Raw genomic sequence first — 23,231 nt, 5'->3', positions numbered from 1 at the left:
CAACAAAAAAAGATAGAGCCTTACAAAGGAGAAGTATTCTAATTGCATTTGCTTGCTACTGAGATTGACAGACAGTATTGTTTGTGTAGATATTATTAGCTATTTTAGTGACATATTCCATAATACTACCATAGTAAGTATATGACATGTCTTTTAATGTATTCATACATATTTTATAAGATATACAGATCTATTATAATTTGATATTAGAAGATATTCTGCATTTTGTTAGCTTATGTTTGCTTTCTTCATCTTAAACCTACTTCTTAATTAAATTATTATTTTATAAAGGTGATTTTAGTCACCTTTATAATGCTTAAATTGTATGTCTGATAGAAAATTATAACTCCAGGGCAGCACCTGCAGCTCAGTGGGTAGGGCGCCAGACCCATATATTAAGGGTGGCGGGTTCGAACCTGGCCCCGGCTAAACTGCAACAAAAAAAATAGCTGGGCATTGTGGTGGGCGCCTGTAGTCCCAGCTACTCGGGAGGCTGAGGCAAGAGAATTGCCTAAGTCCAGGAATTGGAGGTTGCTGTTAGCTGTGATGCCACGGCACTCTACCAAGGGCAATAAAGTGAGACTCTGTCTCTAAAAAAAAAAAAGAAAATTATAACTCCAACAATTTGAAACGGGTTTTAGGCTACTAGCATTTTTCAAAAGCCATGAAAAAAATGCGTGTTTACTACTCATTTTATATAACATAAATTTCAAGGGAAGATGTTTTAGAGATTTATCATATTTCTTAATGTATGGTAAATGAGGTATTCTTGTTTATTCCTAAAGTCTAAATATTATTACTTAGAAACTTCCTACAAACTGGAAAAGCTTATGAATATTTATATGCGTATTAGCAAGCTCGGGGCCCCTGATGGGAAGGGGGTGGAACAAGAAGAATGAAAATTTTGCATGCTTAGAAAAGGCCAAGTTTCTAACTTTAGTATTATTTATTCTACCTTTAGCAAAATTGTTATTCTCTCGGAGTGAAATAAGTTTTAAATCTTCATTTATTTATTGATATTTGCAAATTTCCCAGAGTATCGTAACTATTCTCAGGTCAATAAAACTGAGAGCTCGTAAGAGTTTATAAATGTCTGCTTCTGAGTATGACTAAATAAGTTCCTAAATTTCATAATCCTCTGGTTGCTGCTGCAGGCTCTTTTATGAATTTTTGAAATGTAGATCACTGACTGTAGAGCTAGCAAAATAAGGAATATTGAAATTATTTGTACAGTACTGGTACATTTTGGTTATAGAGAGAGTAGGGTAAATTTAAGCACAGAGAACTCTACCACATGTAAAAAGTCTTCTCAATTTAATTGCCAATTTAGGGACATTGTTAAATAAATGTGATGAAGTGGTTTTTATGTTTATTCCTTAAAAGGGGAAAGAGCAACTTTATTTCATCAGAAGGACAATGTCAGCTGCTAGCCATTTATTTTCTAGTGAAACAAACTACTTGCAAAATTCTAATTGACAGATTTCTTCTCCCTGGTGTTTAATTAAAATCTTTTTGTAGCAGAACATGATAGTGAGGGTAGTATATGGATTCATTTATTATACCAAGAAAGACTTGGGTCAACTATATCTTTCTAACTTTCAGTCTTATTAAGAATTATGTGTCTTCTATTATTTGTTTCCCCAGTTTTATCATAACAGCAACATCATTGACAAGGAGTAGATGTTATTTTTTTTAAATCTCTCTATATTTAAATCTATATATTTATAGATAGAAACGTATACAGTCTCATTAGCAAGCCAGCTGGATCTTACTCCCCTGAGCAGTAAATTTATAAGTTATTTCATGCAAGAACAAACAGTATCAAAAATGTGAATGCAATGTGAAAAAAATAAATAAAACATTTAGTTGTCTTCAGTATATGGTTCCTAGGTATATACCCATCAGAAACTTTTAATGTTCTATTTTATTTAAACATATTAAGATTCCTTTTTATGATCAGAATTAAAGAGTGGTCATTCACTATTATGAGACTGAGTTTTAGTGTTTATTCTAACGATAAAAATATGTTAATGTTAAAATAATATTCTTGTTGTAAAACATTTAAAGTTTAAATATGCAAAACAAGCATAATGTTTATGCTTTTAACCAGAGAAGTTTATAAAGAAAAATCACCTAACACCAGTGGGTAACCCTCTGAATGATTTTAAACAAGGAATGACATAAATAATTAGATTTGTATTTTAGGAAGATTGCTGACAGCTGTGTGGAAGCAGATTGGGACCAGAAAGGAATGGGTAGGGGCTGTTAAAGTAATCCAGGCAAAAAAAAAAAAAAGAAAAAGGCTTTAACTGATACAGTAATTATGAGATCTTAGAAGAAGGGACAGAATCGCTGGGCTTGGTAAGGGATTGAATGTAATGGGTAGGGTGGGGAAGTACTGAAAAGGACTCCTAAGTTTTTAGCCTGAGTGACAGTGTAGCAGCATACCCTCAGCTGACATAAAGAACATGGGAAATGAAATCAATTTTGAGGAAAAGATTATGGATCCATTTTTATAGGTGTTAAGTGTGAGTTGCCTATGGCACACCAGAAAAAAATATCCTCCTAGCCATTTGAGATACAGGCCTAGAATTCTAAAGAGGTGGATTTAGATGTCAGGATAATGTTGAAACATTAAACGTTAGATCACTAGGAAAACATGTAGAGCAAGAAGAGAACCAAAGGCTTAAGGAATGACTAAATAGATGAGAGAAAAATAAGAGTGTGTTATCAGGAAGCACTGGGAAGAGTGGTTTACAACATTAGAGGCCAATTAGAAACCAAATATGAAGGCTGATTAACAAGTGCCCCTTGAAATTAGCACTGTAGATTACTGGTATCTGAGAACAGTCAATAGAGTAAGTTAGAGATAGAAACCAAATTACACTAGGTTTCAGATTAGTGGCAGCAATGACTTGAATAATCTTTCAAGTAGCTTGATTATAAAGAAAGGGTAAGTGAACAAGCCTTTGCTAGAAGGAAGATATGAATCAGTGGAGGGTTTTTAAATAAGTTTTGTTTGGCTTTTTCTCTCTCTTATGAAAGAAAATGGAATAGGCATTGATGCAAAAGAGGTTAAAGTGATAGCAAGAGGACCAAAGTTCCTTAAAGAAGCTAGACGGGTATTCAGAGCATGATGTCCTGTGGAGAAGAAAGTTAAGTACACAGAAATTATAGCACAAAGTGGTAAGATTTCCTGATACTAGAGTTTAAATGCCAAATGTTAAATGACTAACCAAGAAGGCCAATTGGAATTGGCCTGAGGGAATTGGAAAAAGTTTGGTAGTTGGATGTCAAATACTGTATTATAAAATGAGTTTCTCATATTTAGTCTCTACTTTGTACATCAGTGTACCACTGAACAGTGTGCAATATGAGCTTTCAGTGTAGTATTGCAGGTGAGACTCTATAGTTGAATACAGTATTATCCTGGTTTGGTTGGATATGTGACTTTCATTGTTTTCAGGAATTTATCAGTCCATGTATGTATGCCAACTCCATAGAACAATAAGCTGCAAACTCCTCTAATGGTGCTTTTTCTGGAAAGGAGAGTGAAGAGAAACTAATCAAAGGGAATTTTAGTTCTTTGAGAGTTATATTTTTAAAAAAGAAAGTATATTCATTTATTTTAATTTTAACTTTAAAACATCTGTGATGGTACTTCCCTGTTTCTTTAAAGTGTTACTAAAGTTGGAGTTAAAGATTAGAAAGTACTCATAATCTTACTACTCAAATATAACCTCATTGAACATTTTGGTGTGTTTCCTTCCAATCTTTTTTCTTGTGTATCTGTTTTTTTAATGTACTTATAATCTGTATAATACGCTTTTTCATAAATATGTCATTGAACATTTTGTAGCATAATTAATAAAAATACCTTTCAAATTTCTTTATTGTTTGCATAGCATTAAAGAAATATATTATTTGATCCTCACAATATCCTTTTGATATAAACAGAATATGTATCAGCCCCATTTTACATATGAGTTTATTGAAAGTAGATAATCCCGGTTCGGATTCTGTGGCTCAAGTAGCTAAGGCGCTGGCCACATACACCCAAGCTGGCAGGTTCGAATCAGTTGATTAAAATGAAAAACACTTTATTGGGATTCAGTTCCTTTTATTACACTATAGGTTTTATAAACATTCTTAGATTTTCCTTCTCAAATATGTCATCCTTTACTTGCTTTGGCTTTGAAGAGACTAAAAGATTTAGGATTTATTGCCTATAAAAGAAAGAGACAAGCCAGACGTGGTGCCTTATGCCTATAATCCTAGCACTCTAGGAGGCAGAGGTGGGAGGATTGCTTGAGCTTAGGAGTTGGAGACCAGCCTGAACAAGAGTGAAACCCCATCTGTATTAAAAATAGAGTAAGTAGCTGGGGTTGGCACGCATCCGTAGTCCCAGCTACTTAGGAGGCTGAGGGGGGAGGATCACTTGAACCCAGGACTTTGAGTTTGCTGTAAACTAACTAGGCTGATGCCATGGCACTGTAGCCTGGGCAACAGTGAGATTCTGTCTCAAAAAAAAAAAAAAAAATAGAGAGGGAGGGAGGGAGGGAGCGCGGAAGGAAGGAACATTCTTTCCATCTCTTCTGTTCAGAGTTGTTCCACAACTATAGGTTGGGGCTGAAGAAAATAGAGGAATGAGTATTCCTTGAACCAATGAAGACCCTTGCCCTAGAATTAAATACTGATTTTTTGTTTTGGTCCAAATACTAGAGACCTTTGTTGCTTCTGCTTTCTCCTGTAGTCATCCCTTACCTGTAAGGGATATGTTCCAAGACCACTGTGGATGCCTGAAACAATAGACAGTACTGAACTCTGTATAAACTACGCAGAAGTTCCTTGTTCGTTCTTCACAGTTTCACGGATAGAAGATTAATTCTTTTTTTTTTTTTAAGCACATTTCTTTTTTATTTATTTATTTAGTGTGTGTGTGTGTGTGTGTGTGTGTGGTTTTTGGCCGGGGCTGGGTTTGAACCCACCACCTCTGGCATATGGGACCGGTGCCCTTCCCCTTTGAGCCACAGGCGCCACCCAGAAGATTAATTCTTACCATAGATGTTAGCATTCTCAGCATATGATTGCTTCCCTTAATTTGAGAACTTTCACCTTTTCACTTAAGAAAGCACTTTACACCTTCTCTTCGAAATATCTGAATCACCAGCATCTTGGGCACTGGGGCCATTAGGAAGTAAAATAAAGGTAACCTGAACATAAGCACTGAGACTCTGTGATAACCCAGATGGCTACTAAATAACTAATGGGTGGGTAACATATCCAGTATGGATACGCTAGATGATGGAAAGATTCATATCCTGGATGGATTGAAGTAGGACAGCACGAGACTTCATCACGCTACTCAGAATGGTATTCAGTTTAAAACCGAAGTATTGTTTAGAAATTTTTCATTTAATATTCTTGGACTGCTGTTGACCTTCTATAACTGAAACCTCAAAAAGTAAAAGCAGAGATCAGGGACATACTGTATGTTGCTTTCCTCAGGCTCCACCCTTGAATCTTGTTGTTTTCAAGCTCTCTACCTTGGTGTGTGTGTGGATTTCCAAACATGGAAGCTACCCTGAGCTAAGTGATCCTTCTCAGGTGTTTGTTCAGCTGGTGTTTTCTGTTTCCCTCGGATCTCCAAAACATCTTTGAATTTATTATGATAATTAGCAGTTATCTTAGCCAGTTACCCCACCCATTCAATTCATCTGTATCAGGCGTCCTCAAACTTTTTAAACAGGGGGCCAATTCACTGTCCCTCAGATGGCTGGAGGGCCAGAATATAGTTTAAAAAAAAAAAAACTATGAACAAATTCCTATGCACACTGCACATATCTTATTTTGAAGTAAAAAACAAAACGGGAACAAATACAATTCACACCACTTCATGTGGCCCACGGGCCGCAGTTTGAGGACGCCTGATCTGTATCTCTTCTGTTTTTCTCATATATTTAAATAAATAAATACCTTTATGCACATCAGTTGCTACCTCCTTTCCATATACTTTTTTAACTGTTTGCCATCTGTCCCCTACTAGATTATGAATTGTACAAAGACAAGGGTGCAGTGGGGGAGGGTTATCTTGTTTACATCCGTATCATATGCCCAACAGTGACATATAATAAACTGTGAAGCTTTTAAAAACTCATGTTCCCTCTTGATAAAATAAATTTCTCTATTCTGATGTACTCTCCATGTGAATCACTAAGAAGTGAGTGAAAAATACACACACACATCCTTACCAGACAAGAACATTAATGTTTATACTTTGTATAACTAAAACCAGTGTGCCTTTTTTTTCCAAAAAGGAAAAAGTCATATGTTGTCAGTACAGCCCACCCTTTATCACTAAACTGGTTATAAGTCAACAATTAAAGTACATGCAGGCCACAGTTGAGAGCAGCAGTTCTCAACCTGTGGGTTGAACGGCCACGGCATTAGGAAGGTTGAGAACCACTGTTTTAGAGATTCTATTCCTAATATTTTTCATTTATTTTGAACTTAAAAATTAGCTCTATATTCAAAATATGTTAAGAACCTGACCACTTCTCACCACCTCTACCACTACCACTCTGATACAAGCCACCACCGTTTAGCTGGTTTATTGCAGTAGTTTCCCAGATGATTTCATTACTTTCCCCTTTTCCCTCTCCACTCTTCAATCTATTCTCAAAACAGTAGCCACAGTGATCTTATAAAAATCTTATTTCCATGCCTTGTATACCCAAAACTGTCTAATAGCTTCCTATCTCAGACTAAAAGCCCAAATCATACAAGCTTCAAAGCCCTATATGGTTTGGTTCCCTAAATAGCTCTCAGACCTGATCTGCTACTTTGTCAGTAGGTAGTCCACCGCATTTGCACCTGACACAGTCACACCAAAACTCCTTTGCACTAGTGGTTTCTTCCCTTGGACTACTATTTCCCCACATATATACATAGTTCTCTGCTTCTTCTCCTTCAGGTCTTTATCCAAAGATGATTTCTCAGTGAAGTCTTTCCTGGCCTCAGTATATAAAATTGCAGACATCTCCTTCCCTTGAACTCTTCTCTTCCTAACCTCTTTTCTCTGCTCTATTTTTACTTAGTACTTATCTATATGTTTCCTTATTCATTTTATGTTATCTTATTTTTTGTCTCTGTTTTCTAGTACCATATGAATTCCATGAAGGATTTTTGCCTACTGTAACTCCAGTGCATTAAAAATGGTTAGGATGTTGGATGATAAATGTTTGTTGAATGAATGAATATGAGTTGGTTTCCCTATAGTTTGGTTCCTAACTAGCTTGCCAGTATTTAAAAACAATCAATTCCAGGTTGGGCATGGTGGTTTGTGCCTAAAATCTTAACACTTTGGGAGGGCAAGGCAGGAGGATCACTTGAGGCCAGGAGTGTAAGGCCAGCCTGAACAACGTAGCAAGACCCATCTCTGCAAATGTAGAAACAATAGCTCAGCATGGTGGCACACACCTGTAATCAGTCCCAACTACTCAGCAGGCTGAGGCAAGAGGATCACTTGAGCCAAGGAGTTTGTGGTTGCAATGAGCTATGATGACACCACTGCACTCTAGTCCAGACCACAGAGCAAGACCCTGTTTCCAAATAAATAATTTTTTTTTTTTTGGTTTTTGGCCGGGGCTGGGTTTGAACCCGCCACCTCCAGCATATGGGACCAGTGCCCTACTCCTTGAGCCACAGGCACCGCCCCCAAATAAATAATTTTTTAAATAAAAAAATCAATAATAGTCATAGGTACAGGAGCCTAGACTAAAGATTCTAAGAATAGAGCTGTATTTTCTGCCCACCTCACCTAACTCCCAGCCAAACACGTACCTCCTTATGCCCTTCTCTTGGAGCAGCCTTATGCCCAAAGTGTCTGCCCCTTCCCATCCCCCCCAATCTTAAGTACTTAATTACTCCCAAATTACCTCTTCTCTCTCCTCATCTTTTCCCCTCTCATCTCCCATATAGAAAACCTCTGGTGAAAGATTTCTTAACTGAATTTCACTTAACTAAAACCCAGTAAAATGCCTAGTGGAATTAGCCAGTGTTCTGATTCCTGCTGCAAAACATATTGATTATGTCCATAGTCTACTGATTGTTCTTAGGAAAAAAGTTCACAGCTGGTAGCCTACTCTCTAGTAAGCCTTTGTGCTTTTACTCCCTCCCATAAAATTGAATGCATATCAAAGTCAATTGTATTTATTCCCAAACCTGTTTATGCCAGTTCTGTGGCACAATAAATTATGTAATTATAATGTAGTAAATATATAATATAATACAGCATTTTTTTAAATGAGTAAATGTTGTTTTTAAGAGCACTTTTGAATTTATAGCAAAAATAAGTAGAAAGTACAGAGATTTCCCATATACCTCCTGGCCCTACACGTGCACAGTCTCCCCTACTGTCAACATTCAGCATCAGAATGGTGTGTTTGTTGACTGGTTATAGTCAGCAAACCTACACTGGCACATCATCACCATAGTTTGCACATTAGGGTTCACTCTTGGTTGTGGACATTCTCTGGGTTTTGACAAATGCATAATGACATGACTCCACCATTTTAACATACAGTATAGTTTCACTGCCCTAAAAATCCTCTGTGTTCTAACTATCTACTCTCCACCCTGCAAACCCTGGCAATCACTAATCTATTTACTATTTTCAGTTTTGCCTTATCTAGATGGATTCACAGTGTATGGATTGAGTGTTCCTTATTTAAAATACTTAGGATCAGATGTGTTGAGAGTTTCAGATTTCTTTTTGGAATTTTAAATATTTACACATACATTATGAGGTATCATGGGATCCAAGTCTAGACTTGAAATTCATTTATATTTTGTATATACCTGATATACATACTTTTAATAATATTTTTAATATTTTAAATAATAATTTTAATAATTAATAATATTTTTAAGAATTATGTATGTAAAACAAAAGTGGTGTACATTGAACCATCAGAAAGCAGAAGTATCACTTATCTCAGCCACACATGTGTATGTTTGGTTTTTTGGCATCACCAGTATTCCTGACTGAATTTATGTACTACTGATAAGTAATCATTTTCTTACACTTATTCACACATAAATATTTAACAGTAGAAAGTACAATATACCATTAATACAGTGAGAAACCAATGTGTTCAGAATAAGCAGCTCAGATGTTAGTATCAGAATACCTATTACATATTAGTTGTGAACAACAGCCATAGTAAACACTGATGGGCTCAGTAAACTCCCTCCAGTTAAATTATATTCATATCAAACTGTGTTATCCTCTGTTTTGACTGTAAACGATTATTTGAGATCAAGTATGGAATTTTCTACTTGTGCCATCAAGTTGGTGCTCCAACTGGAGCTCTAAATGCTCCAGATTTTGGAGCATTTTAGCTTTTCAGATTAGGTATGCTCAACCTACATAACCTTTTCTTTTTTCTTTTTTTTTTTTTTTAATTTCAGTTTGCTTGTTCATTCTTCTTTGTTTGAAGTACTCCTTTTTTGTTGATTTTCTTCTTCCTCTAGCGGTGCTGGCTGTTTTTGATGTTGTTAGTAGAGACGGGGTCTTACCCTGGCTCACTGCTGCTCATACTGGTCTTGAACCTCTGAGCTCAGACAGTCTACCCGCCTCGACCTCCCACAGTGCTGGGACTACAGGCATGAGCCACCATGCCCGGCCAACCTTTTCAAACTAGCTTCTTTCACATAGTAATATGTATTTAAGTTTCCTCCATGTCTTTCATAGTTTGATAACTTGTTTCCATTAGGTACTGGATAACGTTCTGTTATCTTGAAATATCACAGTTTATCTATTCACCTTCTGAATGATATCCAGTATTGGCAGGTTTTCTTGTAGACATAAGTTTTTGTTTTTCTTTCTTTATTTTATTTATTTATTTATTTATTTATTATTTTGAGACAGACTCTCAAGCTGTCACCCTCAGTAGAGTGCTGTGGCATCACAACTCACAACAACCTCAAACTTTTGGGCTTAAGTGATTCTCTTGCCTCAGCCTCCCAAGTAGCTGGGACTACAGGCACCTGCCACAATGCCCAGCTATTTTTTTGTTGTTGTTGCAGTTGTCATTGTTGTTTTAGCTGGCCCAGGCTGGGTTCCAACCCACCAGCCTCAGTGTATGTGGCCAGTGCCCTACCTACTGAACTACAGGCGCCACCCTAGACATAAGTTTTTCATTCATTTGGGTAAATACTAAGAAGTGCATTTGCTGGATAGTATGGCAAGAGTATGTTTAGTTTTATAAGAAACTACCACACTGCCTTTGTAAAGTATCTATAACATTTTGCATTCCCACCAACAATGAAGGAGAGTTCCAGTTGCTCCATGTTTTTGCCAGCATTTGGTAGTATCAGTGTTTTGGATTTTGGCCACTCCAATATGTGGATAGTGGCAGCCCCTTATTATTTTAATTTGCAGTTAAAGTTGGCCTACTGTGTCCTTGGGTTTTGTATCTGTTCATTCAATTAATGCGGGGTCAAAAATACAGAAGTTAGTGACTATGGGGCCAAATTTCTTATCCATGAGTTCTGCAAGGCCACTTTAGGACTTAAGCATCTTTGGATTCTGGTATCCTTAGGGATCCTAGAAACAATCCCCTATGCATACCAAGGAACAACTGTCCCAGGAAATGATGTTGAGCATCTTTTTATATGCATAATTGCTATTTAGTAAAGTATCTGTTCCTGTACAGTAAAGTATCTGACCCATTCTTAAGTTGAGTTATTCATTTTCTTATTATTGAGTTTTGTTTTGTTTTTTTATTATTATTGTTAAATCATAGCTGTGTACATTAGTGCGATCAAGGGGTACAATGTGCTGGTTTCATATACAATCTGAAATATTCTCGTCAAACTGTTCAACATAGCCTTCATGGCATTTTCTTAGTTATTGTATGTAGGCATTTGTATTCTGCCTTTAGTAAGTTTCGCCTGTACCCATTCTAAAATGCACCGTAGGTGTGGCCCCACCAATTACCCTCCTTCCACCCCAACCTCCGCCCTCCTTTCCCCTCCCTTAGCCCTTTCCCCACATTCTTGTGCTATAGTTGGGTTACAGCCTTCATGTGAAAGCTATAAATTAGCTTCACAGTAGGGCTGAGTACATTGGATACTTTTTCTTCCATTCCTGAGATACTTTGCTAAGAAGAATATGTTCCAGCTCCATCCATATAAACATGAAAGAGGTAAAGTCTCCATCTTTCTTTAAGGCTGCATAATATTCCATGGTATACATGTACCACAATTTGTTAATCCATTCGTGGGTCGATGGGCACTTGGGCTTCTTCCATGACTTAGCAATTATGAATTGGGCTGCAATAAACATTCTGGTACAGATGTCTTTGTTATTTTGTGATTTTTAGTCTTCTGGGTATATACCTAGTAAAGGAATTATAGGATTGGATGGCAGGTCTATTTTCAGATCTCTAAGTATTCTCCAAACATTCTTCCAGAAGGAATGTATTAGTGTGCATTCCCACCAACAGTGTAGAAATGTGCCCTTTTCTCCACATCCACGCCAACATCTCTGGTTTTGGGATTTTGTTATGTGGGCTACTCTTACTGGAGTTAGGTGATATCTCAAAGTAGTTTTGATTTGCATTTCTCTGATGATTAAGGATGATGAGCTTTTTTTCATGTGTCTGTAGATCGTGCATCTGTCTTCTTTAGGGAAGTTTCTCTTCAAGTCCCTTGCCCACCCTGAGATGGGATCACGTGTTCTTTTCTTGCTAATACGTTTGAGTTCTCTGTGGATTCTGGTTATTAAACCTTTATTGAAGGTATAACCTGCAAATATTTTCTCCCATTCTGAGGGCTGTTTGCTTGCTACACTTACTATGTTCTTGGCTGTGCAGAAGCTTTTTTAGTTTGATCAGGTCCCAGTAATGTATTTTTGATACTGCTTCAGTTGCCTGGGGAGTCCTCCTCAGACAATATTCACCCAGGCCGATTCCTTCAAGAGTTTTCTCTGCACTTTCTTTAAGTATTTGTATGGTTTCATGTCTTAAGTTTAAATCTTTTATTCAGTGAGAGTCTATCTTAGTTAATGGTGAAAGGTGTGGGCCCAGTTTCAGTCTTCTACAGGTCACCTGCCAGTTCACCCAGCACCATTTGTTAAATAGGGAATCTTTTCCCCACTAAATGTTTTTAATTGGCTTGTCAAAGATCAAATAACAGTAAGTAGCTGGATTGATCTCTTGGTTCTCTCTTCTGTTCCAGACATCTACTTCTTTGTTTTTGTGCCAGTACCATGCTGTTTTGATCACTATCAATTTATAGTACAGTCTGAGGGCTGGTAGCGTGATTCCTCCTGCTTTGTTTTTATTGCTGAGTAATGTCTTGGCTATTCGAGGTTTTTTCTGATTCCATATAAAACAAAGTATTATTTTGTCAAGATCTTTAAAATATGACAATGGAGCTTTAATAGGAATTGCATTAAAATTATATATTGCTTTGGGTAGTATAGGCATTTTAACAATGTTGATTCTTCCCAGCCATGAGCATGGTATGTTTTTCCATTTGTTAACATCTTCAGCTATTTCTTTTCTTAAAGTTTCATAGTTCTCTTTGTAGAGATCTTTCACATCCTTTGTTAGGTATACTCCCAAATATTTCATCTGTGAAAGGAATAGAGTCCTTGATTGTTTTGGGGGCTTGGTTATTGTTGGTATATATAAAGGCTACAGATTTATGGGTGTTGATTTTGTAGCCTGAGACACTGCTGTATTCCTTGATCACTTCTAAAAGTTTTGTAGTAGAATCCCTGGTGTTTTCCAGATATACGATCATATCATCTGCGAAGAGTGAAAGTTTGATCTCTTCTGACCCTATGTGGATACCCTTGATCACCTTTTTTTCCCTAGTTACAATGGCTGAAACTTTCATTACAATGTAAAGAGCAATGGAGACAATGGGCAACTTTGCCTGGTTCCTGATCTAAGTGGAAATGATTTCAATTTAACTTCATTCAATACGATACTGGCTGTGGGTTTGCTGTAGATGGCCTCTATTAGTTTAAGAAATGTCCCTTCTATACCCTTCTTAAGTGTTCTGATCATGAAGGGATGCTGGATGTTATCAAAAGCTTTTTCTGCATCAATTGAAGGAATCATATGGACTTTATTTTTCAGTTTGTTTATGTGCTGAATTACATTTATAGATTTACGTATATTGAACCAGTGTTGAGACCCTGGGATAAATCCCACTTGGTCATAGTGTATAATTTTTTTGATGTGTTGTTGTATTCTGTTAGTTAAGATCATATTGAGTATTTTCGCGTCAATATTCATTAGTGATATCGGTCTATAATTTTCTTTTCTTTTTGGGTCTTTCCCTGGTTTAGGGATCAAGGTGATGTTTGCTTCATAGAATGTGTTGGGTAGTATTCCTTCTTTTTCTATACTTTGGAAGAGGTTTAGTAATATAGGTACTACTTCTTCTTTAAAGGTTTGGTAGAATTCTGATGTAAAGCCATCTGGTCCTGGGCGAGACCAGAGGAGATTTTGCATAGTTGATGCTATTTCAGAACTTCATATAGGCCTGTCCAACATTTCCACTTCATTCTGGCTAAGTCTTGGTAGGTGGCGTGCTTGCAAGTATTGGTCGATTTCCTTCAGATTTTCATATTTCTGAGAGTAAAGTTTCTTGTAATATTCGTTAAGGATTTTTTTAATTTCTGAGGGGTCTGTTGTTATTTCATCTTTACCATTTTTGATTGATGAAATTAGAGATTTTACTCTGTTTTTTCTTGTTAGGTTAGCCAAAGGTTTGTCTATTTTATTGATCTTTTCAAAAAACCAACTTTTGGATTTATTGATCTGTTGTATAATTCTTTTGTTTTCAATTTCATTTAATTCTGCTCTGATTTTTGGTTATTTCTTTTCTTCTGCTGAGTTTGGGGTTGGAATGTTCTTCCTTCTCCAGTTGCTTGAGATGTCCCATTAAGTTATTAACTTCTTCTCTCTTTCCGTTTTCTTGAGGAAGGCTCGCAATGCTATAAATTTTCCTCTTAGGACTGCCTTTGAAGTATCCCAGAGGTTCTGATAATTCGTGTCTTCATTGTCATTTTGTTCCAAGAATTTGGTAATTTCCTTCTTAATCTCGTCTATAACCCATCTATCCTTCACCATAAGGTTATTTCACTTATATGTTTTTGTATGGGTATGCAGATTCGTGTTGTTATTGAGCTCAACTTTTATTCCATGATGGTCCGAGAAGATGCAAGGAATAATTTCTATTATTTTTAATTTGCTGAGGTTAGATTTGTGGCCTAGGTTGTGGTCGATTTTGGAGTATGTTTGGTGGGCTGATGAGAAGAATGTGTATTCAGTTTTGTTGGGATGAAATGTTCTGTAGATGACTGTTAAATCCAGATGTTGAATGGATAAGTTTAGATCTAAAATTTCTTTGCTTAGCTTCCTTTTGAAGATCTATCCAGCACTGCTAATGGGGTGTTAAAATCTCCACCTACTATGGAATGGAGGAAATCAAGTTGCTCATGTCTGTTAGAGTTTCTCTTATAAATTGAGGTGCATTCTGTTTGGGTGCATAAATATTAATAATTGAAATCTCATCATATTGAGTATTACCTTTAACACATATGAAGTGTCCAGTCTTATTTTGGTTGGTTTAAAGCCTGTTGTACTGCAAATAGGATTGCAGTGTCTGCTTTTTTCTGCTTTCCATTTGCCTGGAATATAGATGACCATCCCTTCACCTTAAGTCTAAATTTGTCTTTTAATGTAAGATGTGATTCTTGTATGCAGCAGATATCTGGCTTGAGTTTTTGTATCCAGTCAGCCAACTTGTGTCTCTTTAGAGGACAATTTAAACCATTCACATTAATTGAGAATATTGATATGTCTTTCAGGAGTCCGGTGGACATTTTTAATCCTTTTGCGACTGTGGAAGTTGGAATTTGATCAAAAGTTTCTGGGTGAGTTTACTTTTGTGGTGGGGATTGTGCTGGTCTTTATGGAGGATAGGTCTGAGAATATCCTGGAGAGCTGGTTTAGTTATGGCAAATTTCTTTTTTTTGTGTGGTTTTTGGCCGGTGCTGGGTTTGAACCCGCCACCTCCGGCATATGGGACCGGCGCCCTACTCCTTGAGCAACAGGCGCCGCCCGGCAAATTTCTTCAACATGTGAATGTCATTGAAGTATTTAATTTCTCCATCATAAATGAAACTCACTTTAGCTGTGTACAGGATCCTGGGTTGAAAGTTATTTTGTTTTGGGAGATTAAAAGTCAATGACCATCCTCTTCTAGCTTGAAAGGTTTCAGCAGAGAGATCTGTAGTTATTCTAATATTCTTCCCCTTGTAGGTAATGGTTTTCTTTCGTCTGGCTGCCCTCAGAATTTTCTCCTTCATATTAACTTTAGTGAAATTGATTATGATGTGTCTGGGGGATGTCTTATTTGGGTTGAGTTGTGCTAGAGTTCTGAAACTGTCTGCTGTCTGAATTTCAGAATCTCTTGGCATGTCTGGAAAGTTCTCTTTCATAATCTCATGAAGAAGAGACTCTGTGCCTTGTGAAGCCACTTCATCGCTTTCGGGGATCCGTATAAGACAAATATTGGTTTTCTTAAAATTATCCCAGAGCTCTGTGAGAGAGTGATCTGTTTTTGCTCTCCATTTCTCTTCCTCTTTGAGAGTTTGGGAGCGTTCGAAAGCTTTGTCTTCAATATCAGAAATCCTGTCTTCTGCTTGCTCCATTTTGTTACTGAGGGATTCTACTATGTTTCTCAGATCTTTGAGGGCTGTAACTTCTTGACTCAACGTGTCAAAATCTTTGGTCATTTGGTCTTTGAATTCGTTGAATTCTTGAGACATCTTTTGGATTACTGCTTGGAATTCTAATTCGATCTTATTTGCTATCCAGATTCTGAATTCAATTTCTGACACCTCAGCTATTTGTTTGTGCATGGGATCTTGTGCTGTGTCTGCCTTATTGTTTCTTGGGGGAGTGGACTACTCTGATTATTCATATTGCCAGAGTTTTTCTGTTGATTTCGCCTCATGATTGTTTTTCACCATTGCCTTTGGCTGTCCTCAAGTTGGCGAGGTGTCTCTCCCAGATTAGACACCAGTGGGATCACTCTATTGTTGCTGGATCTTTGTAGGGAGTAACCCTGTATAGCTCCTAATTTCCTTTATTCTGGACTTATATTGACCAAAGCAATGTTCTGATTATGATTTGACTCCCCATATTACTACAGAGAGAGAATGTGTTCATTGGTTAATAAGCATCTAGTATGCTTAAGATATTTTAAACTGGCACTCTGTTTTATGCATCAATATTTTTGTTTTTCTTTTTGTTTTTTCAGGGAGTGGGTAGTGTTAGAGGGAATATGAGGATTTCTAAAACCAAGGTCCCAACTCTGGTTCAAAGTGTAAGGCCAAGATATTACCATTATTTGTGAGGCCTCCAGGTAGAATCCATCACTGGGTTAAGTCCCCTCTACTAGGAGCCATCTGCATGATGAACCTATTTATGTAAACTGCAGTGGTAAACCAAACTTTTATATAGCTTTGCCTTTGTACAAATTTCTCTTCTTTCCCTTTACAGAGAAGCATTCATTACATTTTTTTTAAGTGCTTTGCATAGAATTTCAAAGTTCATTGTGACCTCTGTATTAAGACATCAGGCACAGATGATACATGTGAAGGGCTCTTGGCAAATAGTGGCTTGGTAGCCATGATTCATCTTGAATCACTCCCTCACAAACCATATGAAAAACACTCTTGCAGGATCACAACTGTGTTCTTAGGAATCATTTTATTTTCTAACTTATTGGACTAGTTTAGAGGCCTTTGGGCTTCACTGGACTTTTCTTCATTTCCTTCTTTTGTTGATCTTGGCCCCTTAACCTTCCACCCACTTTATTACTCATTGCTTAGGGACCTGACTACTCTGTAACACTGTGAAAATACATCTGAAGCCATATGGGTTGAGTAAAATAAACTTAAGATAGAAAGGACAAAAAGGAATAAATGTGTGTTCTCTGAACTTCCTTTGTTTATATGATCTGTTTATATGTTGTTAAGGTTGTGTTATCCAGCTGCCTCCCCACACAGGGTAATGTTGGCGTAGTAAATGAAGACACTTCATTTGTCCCCCCACCAGATAATATATCCTCTTTCGAGGTTATGGGACCAATGCCAAGAGCTTCAAATGCTGAATCTTGAGGTTCTTCAAAGGGTGTTGATTTCTAGGGACACTCTTAGGAAAAAGCCAGTTAAATGAGTCCTTGTAAAGTCTGGGAGTATATAACTGGCCATTTGATTGCTTGCTCATTACAATTGTCTGTATGATGTCTAGTAGTTTTCTTTTGGTAAAATGAACATTAGCACTGGTGTAAGGTGATGTTAGCAGCCTTTAAAGCCCAGGTTCTACTGGTCTTTTTATAATGTGAATTAAAACTTATTGGGCAGGTCATGGTGTTTTATACCTGTAATCCTAGCACTGTGGGAGACCAAGGTGGTAGGATCACTTGAGATCAGGAGTTTGAGGCAAGCTTAAGCAAAAGCAAACCTGTGTCTCTACTAAAAATAAAAAAACTAGCCAAGCACCTGTAGTCCCAGCCACCTGTACAGGCTGAGGCAGGAGGATCTCGTAGTCCCAGGAATATGAGATTCCTGTGAGCTAGGCTGATACCACAGTACTCTAGCCTGGGGCGCTAGAGTGAGAGTCTGTCTGAAAAAAATAAATAAATACTTAAAGGCTAGGCCACAGAGGTTCACACCTATAATTCTAGAGCTCCAGGAAGCCAAGGCAGCTCCTGGAAGTCAAGGAGGATTACTTGAGGCCAGGCGTTTGAGACCAGCCTGAGCGAGAGTGAGACCCTAGTTTCTACAAAAAATAGAAAACTTAGCCAGATATGCTGGCCTGTGCCTGTTGTCCTAGCTACTCAGGAGGCTGAAACAGGAAGAGAATTGCTGGAGCCTCCAGAGTTTGAGGTTGCAGTGACTTATGATGATGCCACTGTACTTTAGCCTATGCCAGGCGTCCTCAAACTGCGGCCCACGGGCCACATGAAGCAGTGTGAATTGTATTTGTTCCTGTTTTGTTTTTTACTTCAAAATAAGATATGCAAGGCGTGCATAGGAATTTGTTCTTTTTTTATGTAGAGACAGAGTCTCACTGTACCGCCCTCGGGTAGAGTGCCGTGGCATCACACGGCTCACAGCAACCTCTTAACTCTTGGGCTTACGCGATTCTCTTGCCTCAGCCTCCCGAGCAGCTGGGACTACAGGCGCCCGCCACAACGCCCGGCTATTTTTTGGTTGCAGTTTGGCCGGGGCTGGGTTTGAACCCGCCACCCTCGGCATATGGGGCTGGCGCCCTACTCACTGAGCCACAGGCGCCACCCTCTTTTTTTTTTTTTTTTTAACTATAGTCCAGCCCTCCAACGGTCTGAGGGACAGTGAATTGGCCCCATTTAAAAAGTTTGAGGATGCCTGGCCTAGGCAATAGATAGAGACCCTATCTCAATAAAAAGTTTTTTTTAAGTACACTTGAGCCGGGCATGGTAGTTCACACCTGTAATCCCTGCACTCTAGGAGGCCAAGGTGGGTGGATTCCCTGAGCTCACAGGTTTGAGACCAGCCTGAGCAAAAGCAAGACCTCCTCTCTAAAAACAGCCGGACATTGTGGCAGGCTCCTGTAGTCCCACCTACTGGGGCAGCTGAGTCGAAAGGATCACTTGGGTCCAAGAGTTTGAGGTTGCTGTGGGCTATGACGCCATGGCACTTTCGAGGGCAACAAAATGAAACTCTGTCTCAAAAAGAAAATAATAATAAGTACACTGAGTCAAGATGATTCTACATTTAGAATGGAATTTTGTGGCATTTATTAGAGCCATTCCATTTGCAAACACCTTCTCTTGAAGGAACTGAAAAAAGTTAGCAAGTATCCCTGCAGTGGAATAAACTTACTCTATGGTTGAGTGGGAAGTTCCTCTCTCTACCTTTCTTGCTTTCCCCAGTAAAATGGGCAATATATGTATAGAGATTGATTTTTTTAATATTAAGCTATTTGTGATACTTAGTCTGCTAACTAATAAATTTAGAGTGAAAATAAGTAAGACTAAGAAAGAAAACATTAGTGTTATCTTTGGAAATAAATTATTCTGTTGAACATTGAGAACATGGTTGTGTCATCTGCATTTTCTTCATATTTCCACGTCAATGGAATGAATCCTAGAACTGCATTAGCTGCTGTGCTTTCCTTTTAAATGTGTTTCACTAGGTCTCCGCAGCAGCAGCATCTGAAATAACTGCTGAGGAAGTTCCTAAGTGAATTCATAATTTGCTTCTCAATTCTTCTGGTTTATTGAGGCACTCTTTTTCTTGAATGCTTTGTAATTCCACTTAAGTGGCTGATGTTTGGGGTCACTATTGAATGTTTTATTTGAATATCACTTTCATGATGATTGGAAAGCTGCTGCTTTTATCTATATGGGGTTAAGCCCTTTAGTGGTAAGCCTTGAAAAGGAAAAATATTTCTTTGTAGTGACATGCTAAATGAAACTATTCTCTTTATCACGTTGTCCTTTTATCCTTTCAGTCTAATAACCTCAATTTCTTGTGATTTGTTTTCTTCAGTTAAGCTTACTTGTTTCCTGTGCCCAGGTGCATGCTATTTCTGCTCTTGGTTAGGATGGTGATGTGGAACATATTTCTGACCTGGAAGTGTGTTTTCTTTGACTCAGAGCCGCATCAGTATGCCTTCCATCCTCAACTTCCTTTGCATTATTTCCTTTTGGAGGGCTCACTTTGTCACCATTTAATCTAAGGATGATTCATCTGGGACTGAAAACTGGTAGTGCCGTAATAACAATACCTTTCTTTATATAGTAGTAGTCAAAGAACTTACTATCTTAGCCTTTCTCTGTTTATGAAGCACTTTCAATTTAATCCCTTACGATAACCCCATGGGTTAAGTCAGCAATTTTGTCTGTGTCTAAGATGGTAAAATTGTAGCTCAGAGAGATTAAATAACTTGCTCAGGGTTGCAGTTGTTTCTGAGTTGCTCTCTTTAACAATTGCTACAGGAAATGAAGAATACTTTTGAAGATATTCTGGGCGAATAAAAAGGAATTTTCCAAACTGTGTCCCAGTTCTTAAAATGTAACTTGTTTTTATTCTGGTCAATTGATAAGACCAGGCTTTAAAAGCACATTGACTATAGAGTTTAAATTGATGTGTCCAAGTCAGGAAAATAAATATTTAGGTCAGGGTCTATTCTGTTGCTGATGTGATAATAAAGTAAAGGAAAGCTGGCTATTAAATTAGTGGAACTCAAACTGAAAGTAATTAAGCCATTAACTTTTTTTTATTCTCTCTTCCTTTCAGAGAGATGGAAAGCTTGATGACTAGTTCTACCCTGCCACCCCTTTTTGCAGATGAAGATGGCTCCAAGGAGAGTAATGACCTAGCTACAACTGGGTAAGCAGCTGCTTTGGGACATTGGGCCTCTCTGCATTGGCTTCAAAACAAAGCTGCTAACAAAGTATGAATTGCTAAAGAAGCAGTTTTACATCAGAAGAATAGAAGCTACATTTATTGCACTTTGCAAAGAGAGTAAGAGCCATCCCAAGCCACTTTTTAATCTGCATTTGGCAGTGCTCTGGTTCCTATGAACTGGTACAGGAATGTGTGGGATCTCATGACTCCAGTTAAGAAAATTATATAGTCACCTTTTTAAGGAAATACCTGCCACAGAGCTAGCTGTTTAGAAAAGAAAAAAAAACGCCTGTAGTCCCAGCTACACGGGAGGCTGAGGCAAGAGAATCGCTTAAGCCCAGGAGTTGGAGGTTGCTGTGAGCTGTGTGATGCCATGGCACTCTACCGCGGGCCATAAAGTGAGACTCTGTCTCTACAAAAAAAAAAAAAGAAAGAAAAGAAAAAAAAATGCATTTTCTGTTCACATTGCCACAGATACTAAAATAGTTCTTTTCCCAAAGATCACATTTTTTAATAGCATTCTTTATTCAAATGTTTGGGAGCTTTAGCTGATTTTTGTTCCTTTTATTCCTCCCCATTTCCTTTCTATGCAATCTTTGGACAAATGTGTACAGGAGTATAGAAAAGGATTAATAGCAATAGTCTCCCTCTTCCCTTGAAAACCTCTGTTACTTTTGAATTTTTTCTTTTCCAGAGATTTAGAAGTTTTTGCCAAAGAAGAAATATACTCATTAATAGATTGAAGTGCTAGCTAATCCCTAAAATGAATTATTTTAATATTCTTCAGAGCACTTTAGTTTCATAATTCTGTTTCCTTCTCTCACACTCATTTCTCACCTCATTATTTCTGCTTTGACTTCACTACTCAGATAAAACTGTTCTCTAAGACTTTTCTAAAGGCTACCTAGTTAATAAATGCCATTCGTTCAGTAAAAATTTTCTGAGTGTCTACCCTATGCCAATGTTTCAGGCATTCGATATAAAGCAATGATCAAAAGAAAAATCCTAGCCCCTTTAGAGTTCAAATTCTACTGTGCAAGTCAGACAATAAACAGGATAAATAAGTAAAATACATCCTACGTTAATGAGAACTATGGATAAAAAAAATAAAGGGGAAAAGGCATAGGTAGAGTTTAGCAGAACAGTTTTAGACAGGCTGGTCCAGAAAGTGTTTCATGAGTAAGTGACTTGAATGAAGACCTGAAAGAAGTAAGGTAACTAACACGCAGTTCTCTGGGAAAGAACTAATGACAGGGAGAGGAGTGGGTGCAGAAGCCCTGCGGTAGAAGTGTTTCCACATTACAGAAATAGCCAGAATGAGGGGGTGAGGGTTGAAAAATTTATTTATGGGATACAATGTACACTATTAGGGTGATGAGCGCGTAAACCCAGACTTCACCATCATACAATATATACAGGTACCAGAATCAGTTTGTACCCCTTATCCTATTAAAAAATTATAAAGAGGCAGGGGAGAAATAACCAGGAAGCCCTTGTGACTGGAGCCACAGTAGAGAAGGGGCAGTAAAGGGCTCACATCAGTGCTTCTTAGGCTTTATTGTACATAGGAATTGCCTACAGAGTTTATTGAAATGCAGTTCTTACTTAGAAAGTCTGACTTAGAGACACACGTCTAACAGGCAGGATTCCAGATAATGCCAGTGCTGCTGGTATGAGGCCCATACTTTGAGTAATAAGGGATTAGATTCTGCAGAACTTGAGAGGTCAGAATAAATACCTTGACTTTTCCTCTGAGTGAAGGGGGAAAGCACCAGTGGGACTCAAACAGAATGATATAATCTGACTTGTTTTTAATAAGATCCCTCTGACTCTTGTGTTCAGTAGAAAGTGAAGGGAGCAGGGGCTAGAGCAAGGAGACCAATTAGGAGTCTCTTGGAATAATTGAGGAGAAAGATGACCTAAAGAACATCACTGGTGACTTTGACAGCAGTATGCCTGCTGGGGTAGTAGGGGCAAAAAACCTCACTAAAGTATGTTTTAAACATAATGAGAATTGGGGGTGGGGGTGAGGGGTAGTGAGTATAGAACTCTTGATACATTTTGAAGGTATACCAAATAAGATTTGCCTGAACAACCAGATAACCAATGTGAGAAGGGAGAATAAAAGCAGTCAAGGACAACTCCAGAGTTTTAGCCTAACTACATGAAGGGCTGGAGTTGCCACTAAGTAAATGAGGAAAATTGAACAGGAAGGGGAGGGAATTAATTTTAGGAGCTGAGTTTTGGAAATTTAAATTGGAATTGCTTATTAGATATCTAAGTGAGATGTCAAATAGGCAGTTTGATGCAGGTTCTGAAGTTAAAGGAGATTTAGGCTAAAAAGAGAAAGTTGGGAGTCAGCAGCATATGACTAATACTTGTAGCCCTGAGACTGGATGAGATCACCAAAGAAATGCAGACTGTGTAGTGGAAGAAAGAAGAAATCTAAAGCCTGAGCTCTGGGCTATCCCAGCATTTAGAAGTCAGGCAGAAGAGGAAGAGTCAACAGAAAAGTGAGTAGCTAAAAAGGTACCAGAAACAGAGAGAAGTGAAGAGTCTGGAAACCAAGAAAGAAAAACTATTTCAAGGGAGAGGAAGAGATGTGCTATGTCAGATGCTTCTGATAGGTAACTTGAGGGCTGAGAAATGACATTGGATTTAGCATGGATGTCATCGGTGACCTTGACAAGAGTTGTAAACATGTATCTCTTTTGAAAGGGGTTTAAGAGAGAATGGGAGG

General features: G+C 37.9%; 1 protein-coding gene across 2 annotated transcripts in view; it reads left to right on the top strand.

The window, feature by feature from the left end:
• Positions 1 to 23,231, top strand: part of HMG20A (high mobility group 20A) — an 83,534-nt gene that overhangs the window by 21,289 nt on the left and 39,014 nt on the right. Inside the window, exons 2-3 of one of the 2 annotated variants that reach the window (XM_053593368.1) lie at positions 14,894 to 14,959; positions 20,381 to 20,473. In XM_053593368.1, the coding sequence (XP_053449343.1) occupies positions 20,385 to 20,473 (89 nt within the window). In that variant the 5' untranslated portion in view covers positions 14,894 to 14,959; positions 20,381 to 20,384. The remainder of the gene's footprint in view (positions 1 to 14,893; positions 14,960 to 20,380; positions 20,474 to 23,231) is intronic. The other variant, XM_053593369.1, reaches the window with a different exon arrangement.

The sequence above is a fragment of the Nycticebus coucang genome, chromosome 6 (genome assembly GCF_027406575.1).
Source record: "Nycticebus coucang isolate mNycCou1 chromosome 6, mNycCou1.pri, whole genome shotgun sequence".
In the NCBI taxonomy this organism is placed as follows: Eukaryota; Metazoa; Chordata; class Mammalia; order Primates; family Lorisidae; genus Nycticebus; species Nycticebus coucang.
This window is presented reverse-complemented; position numbering and strand designations above follow the sequence as displayed.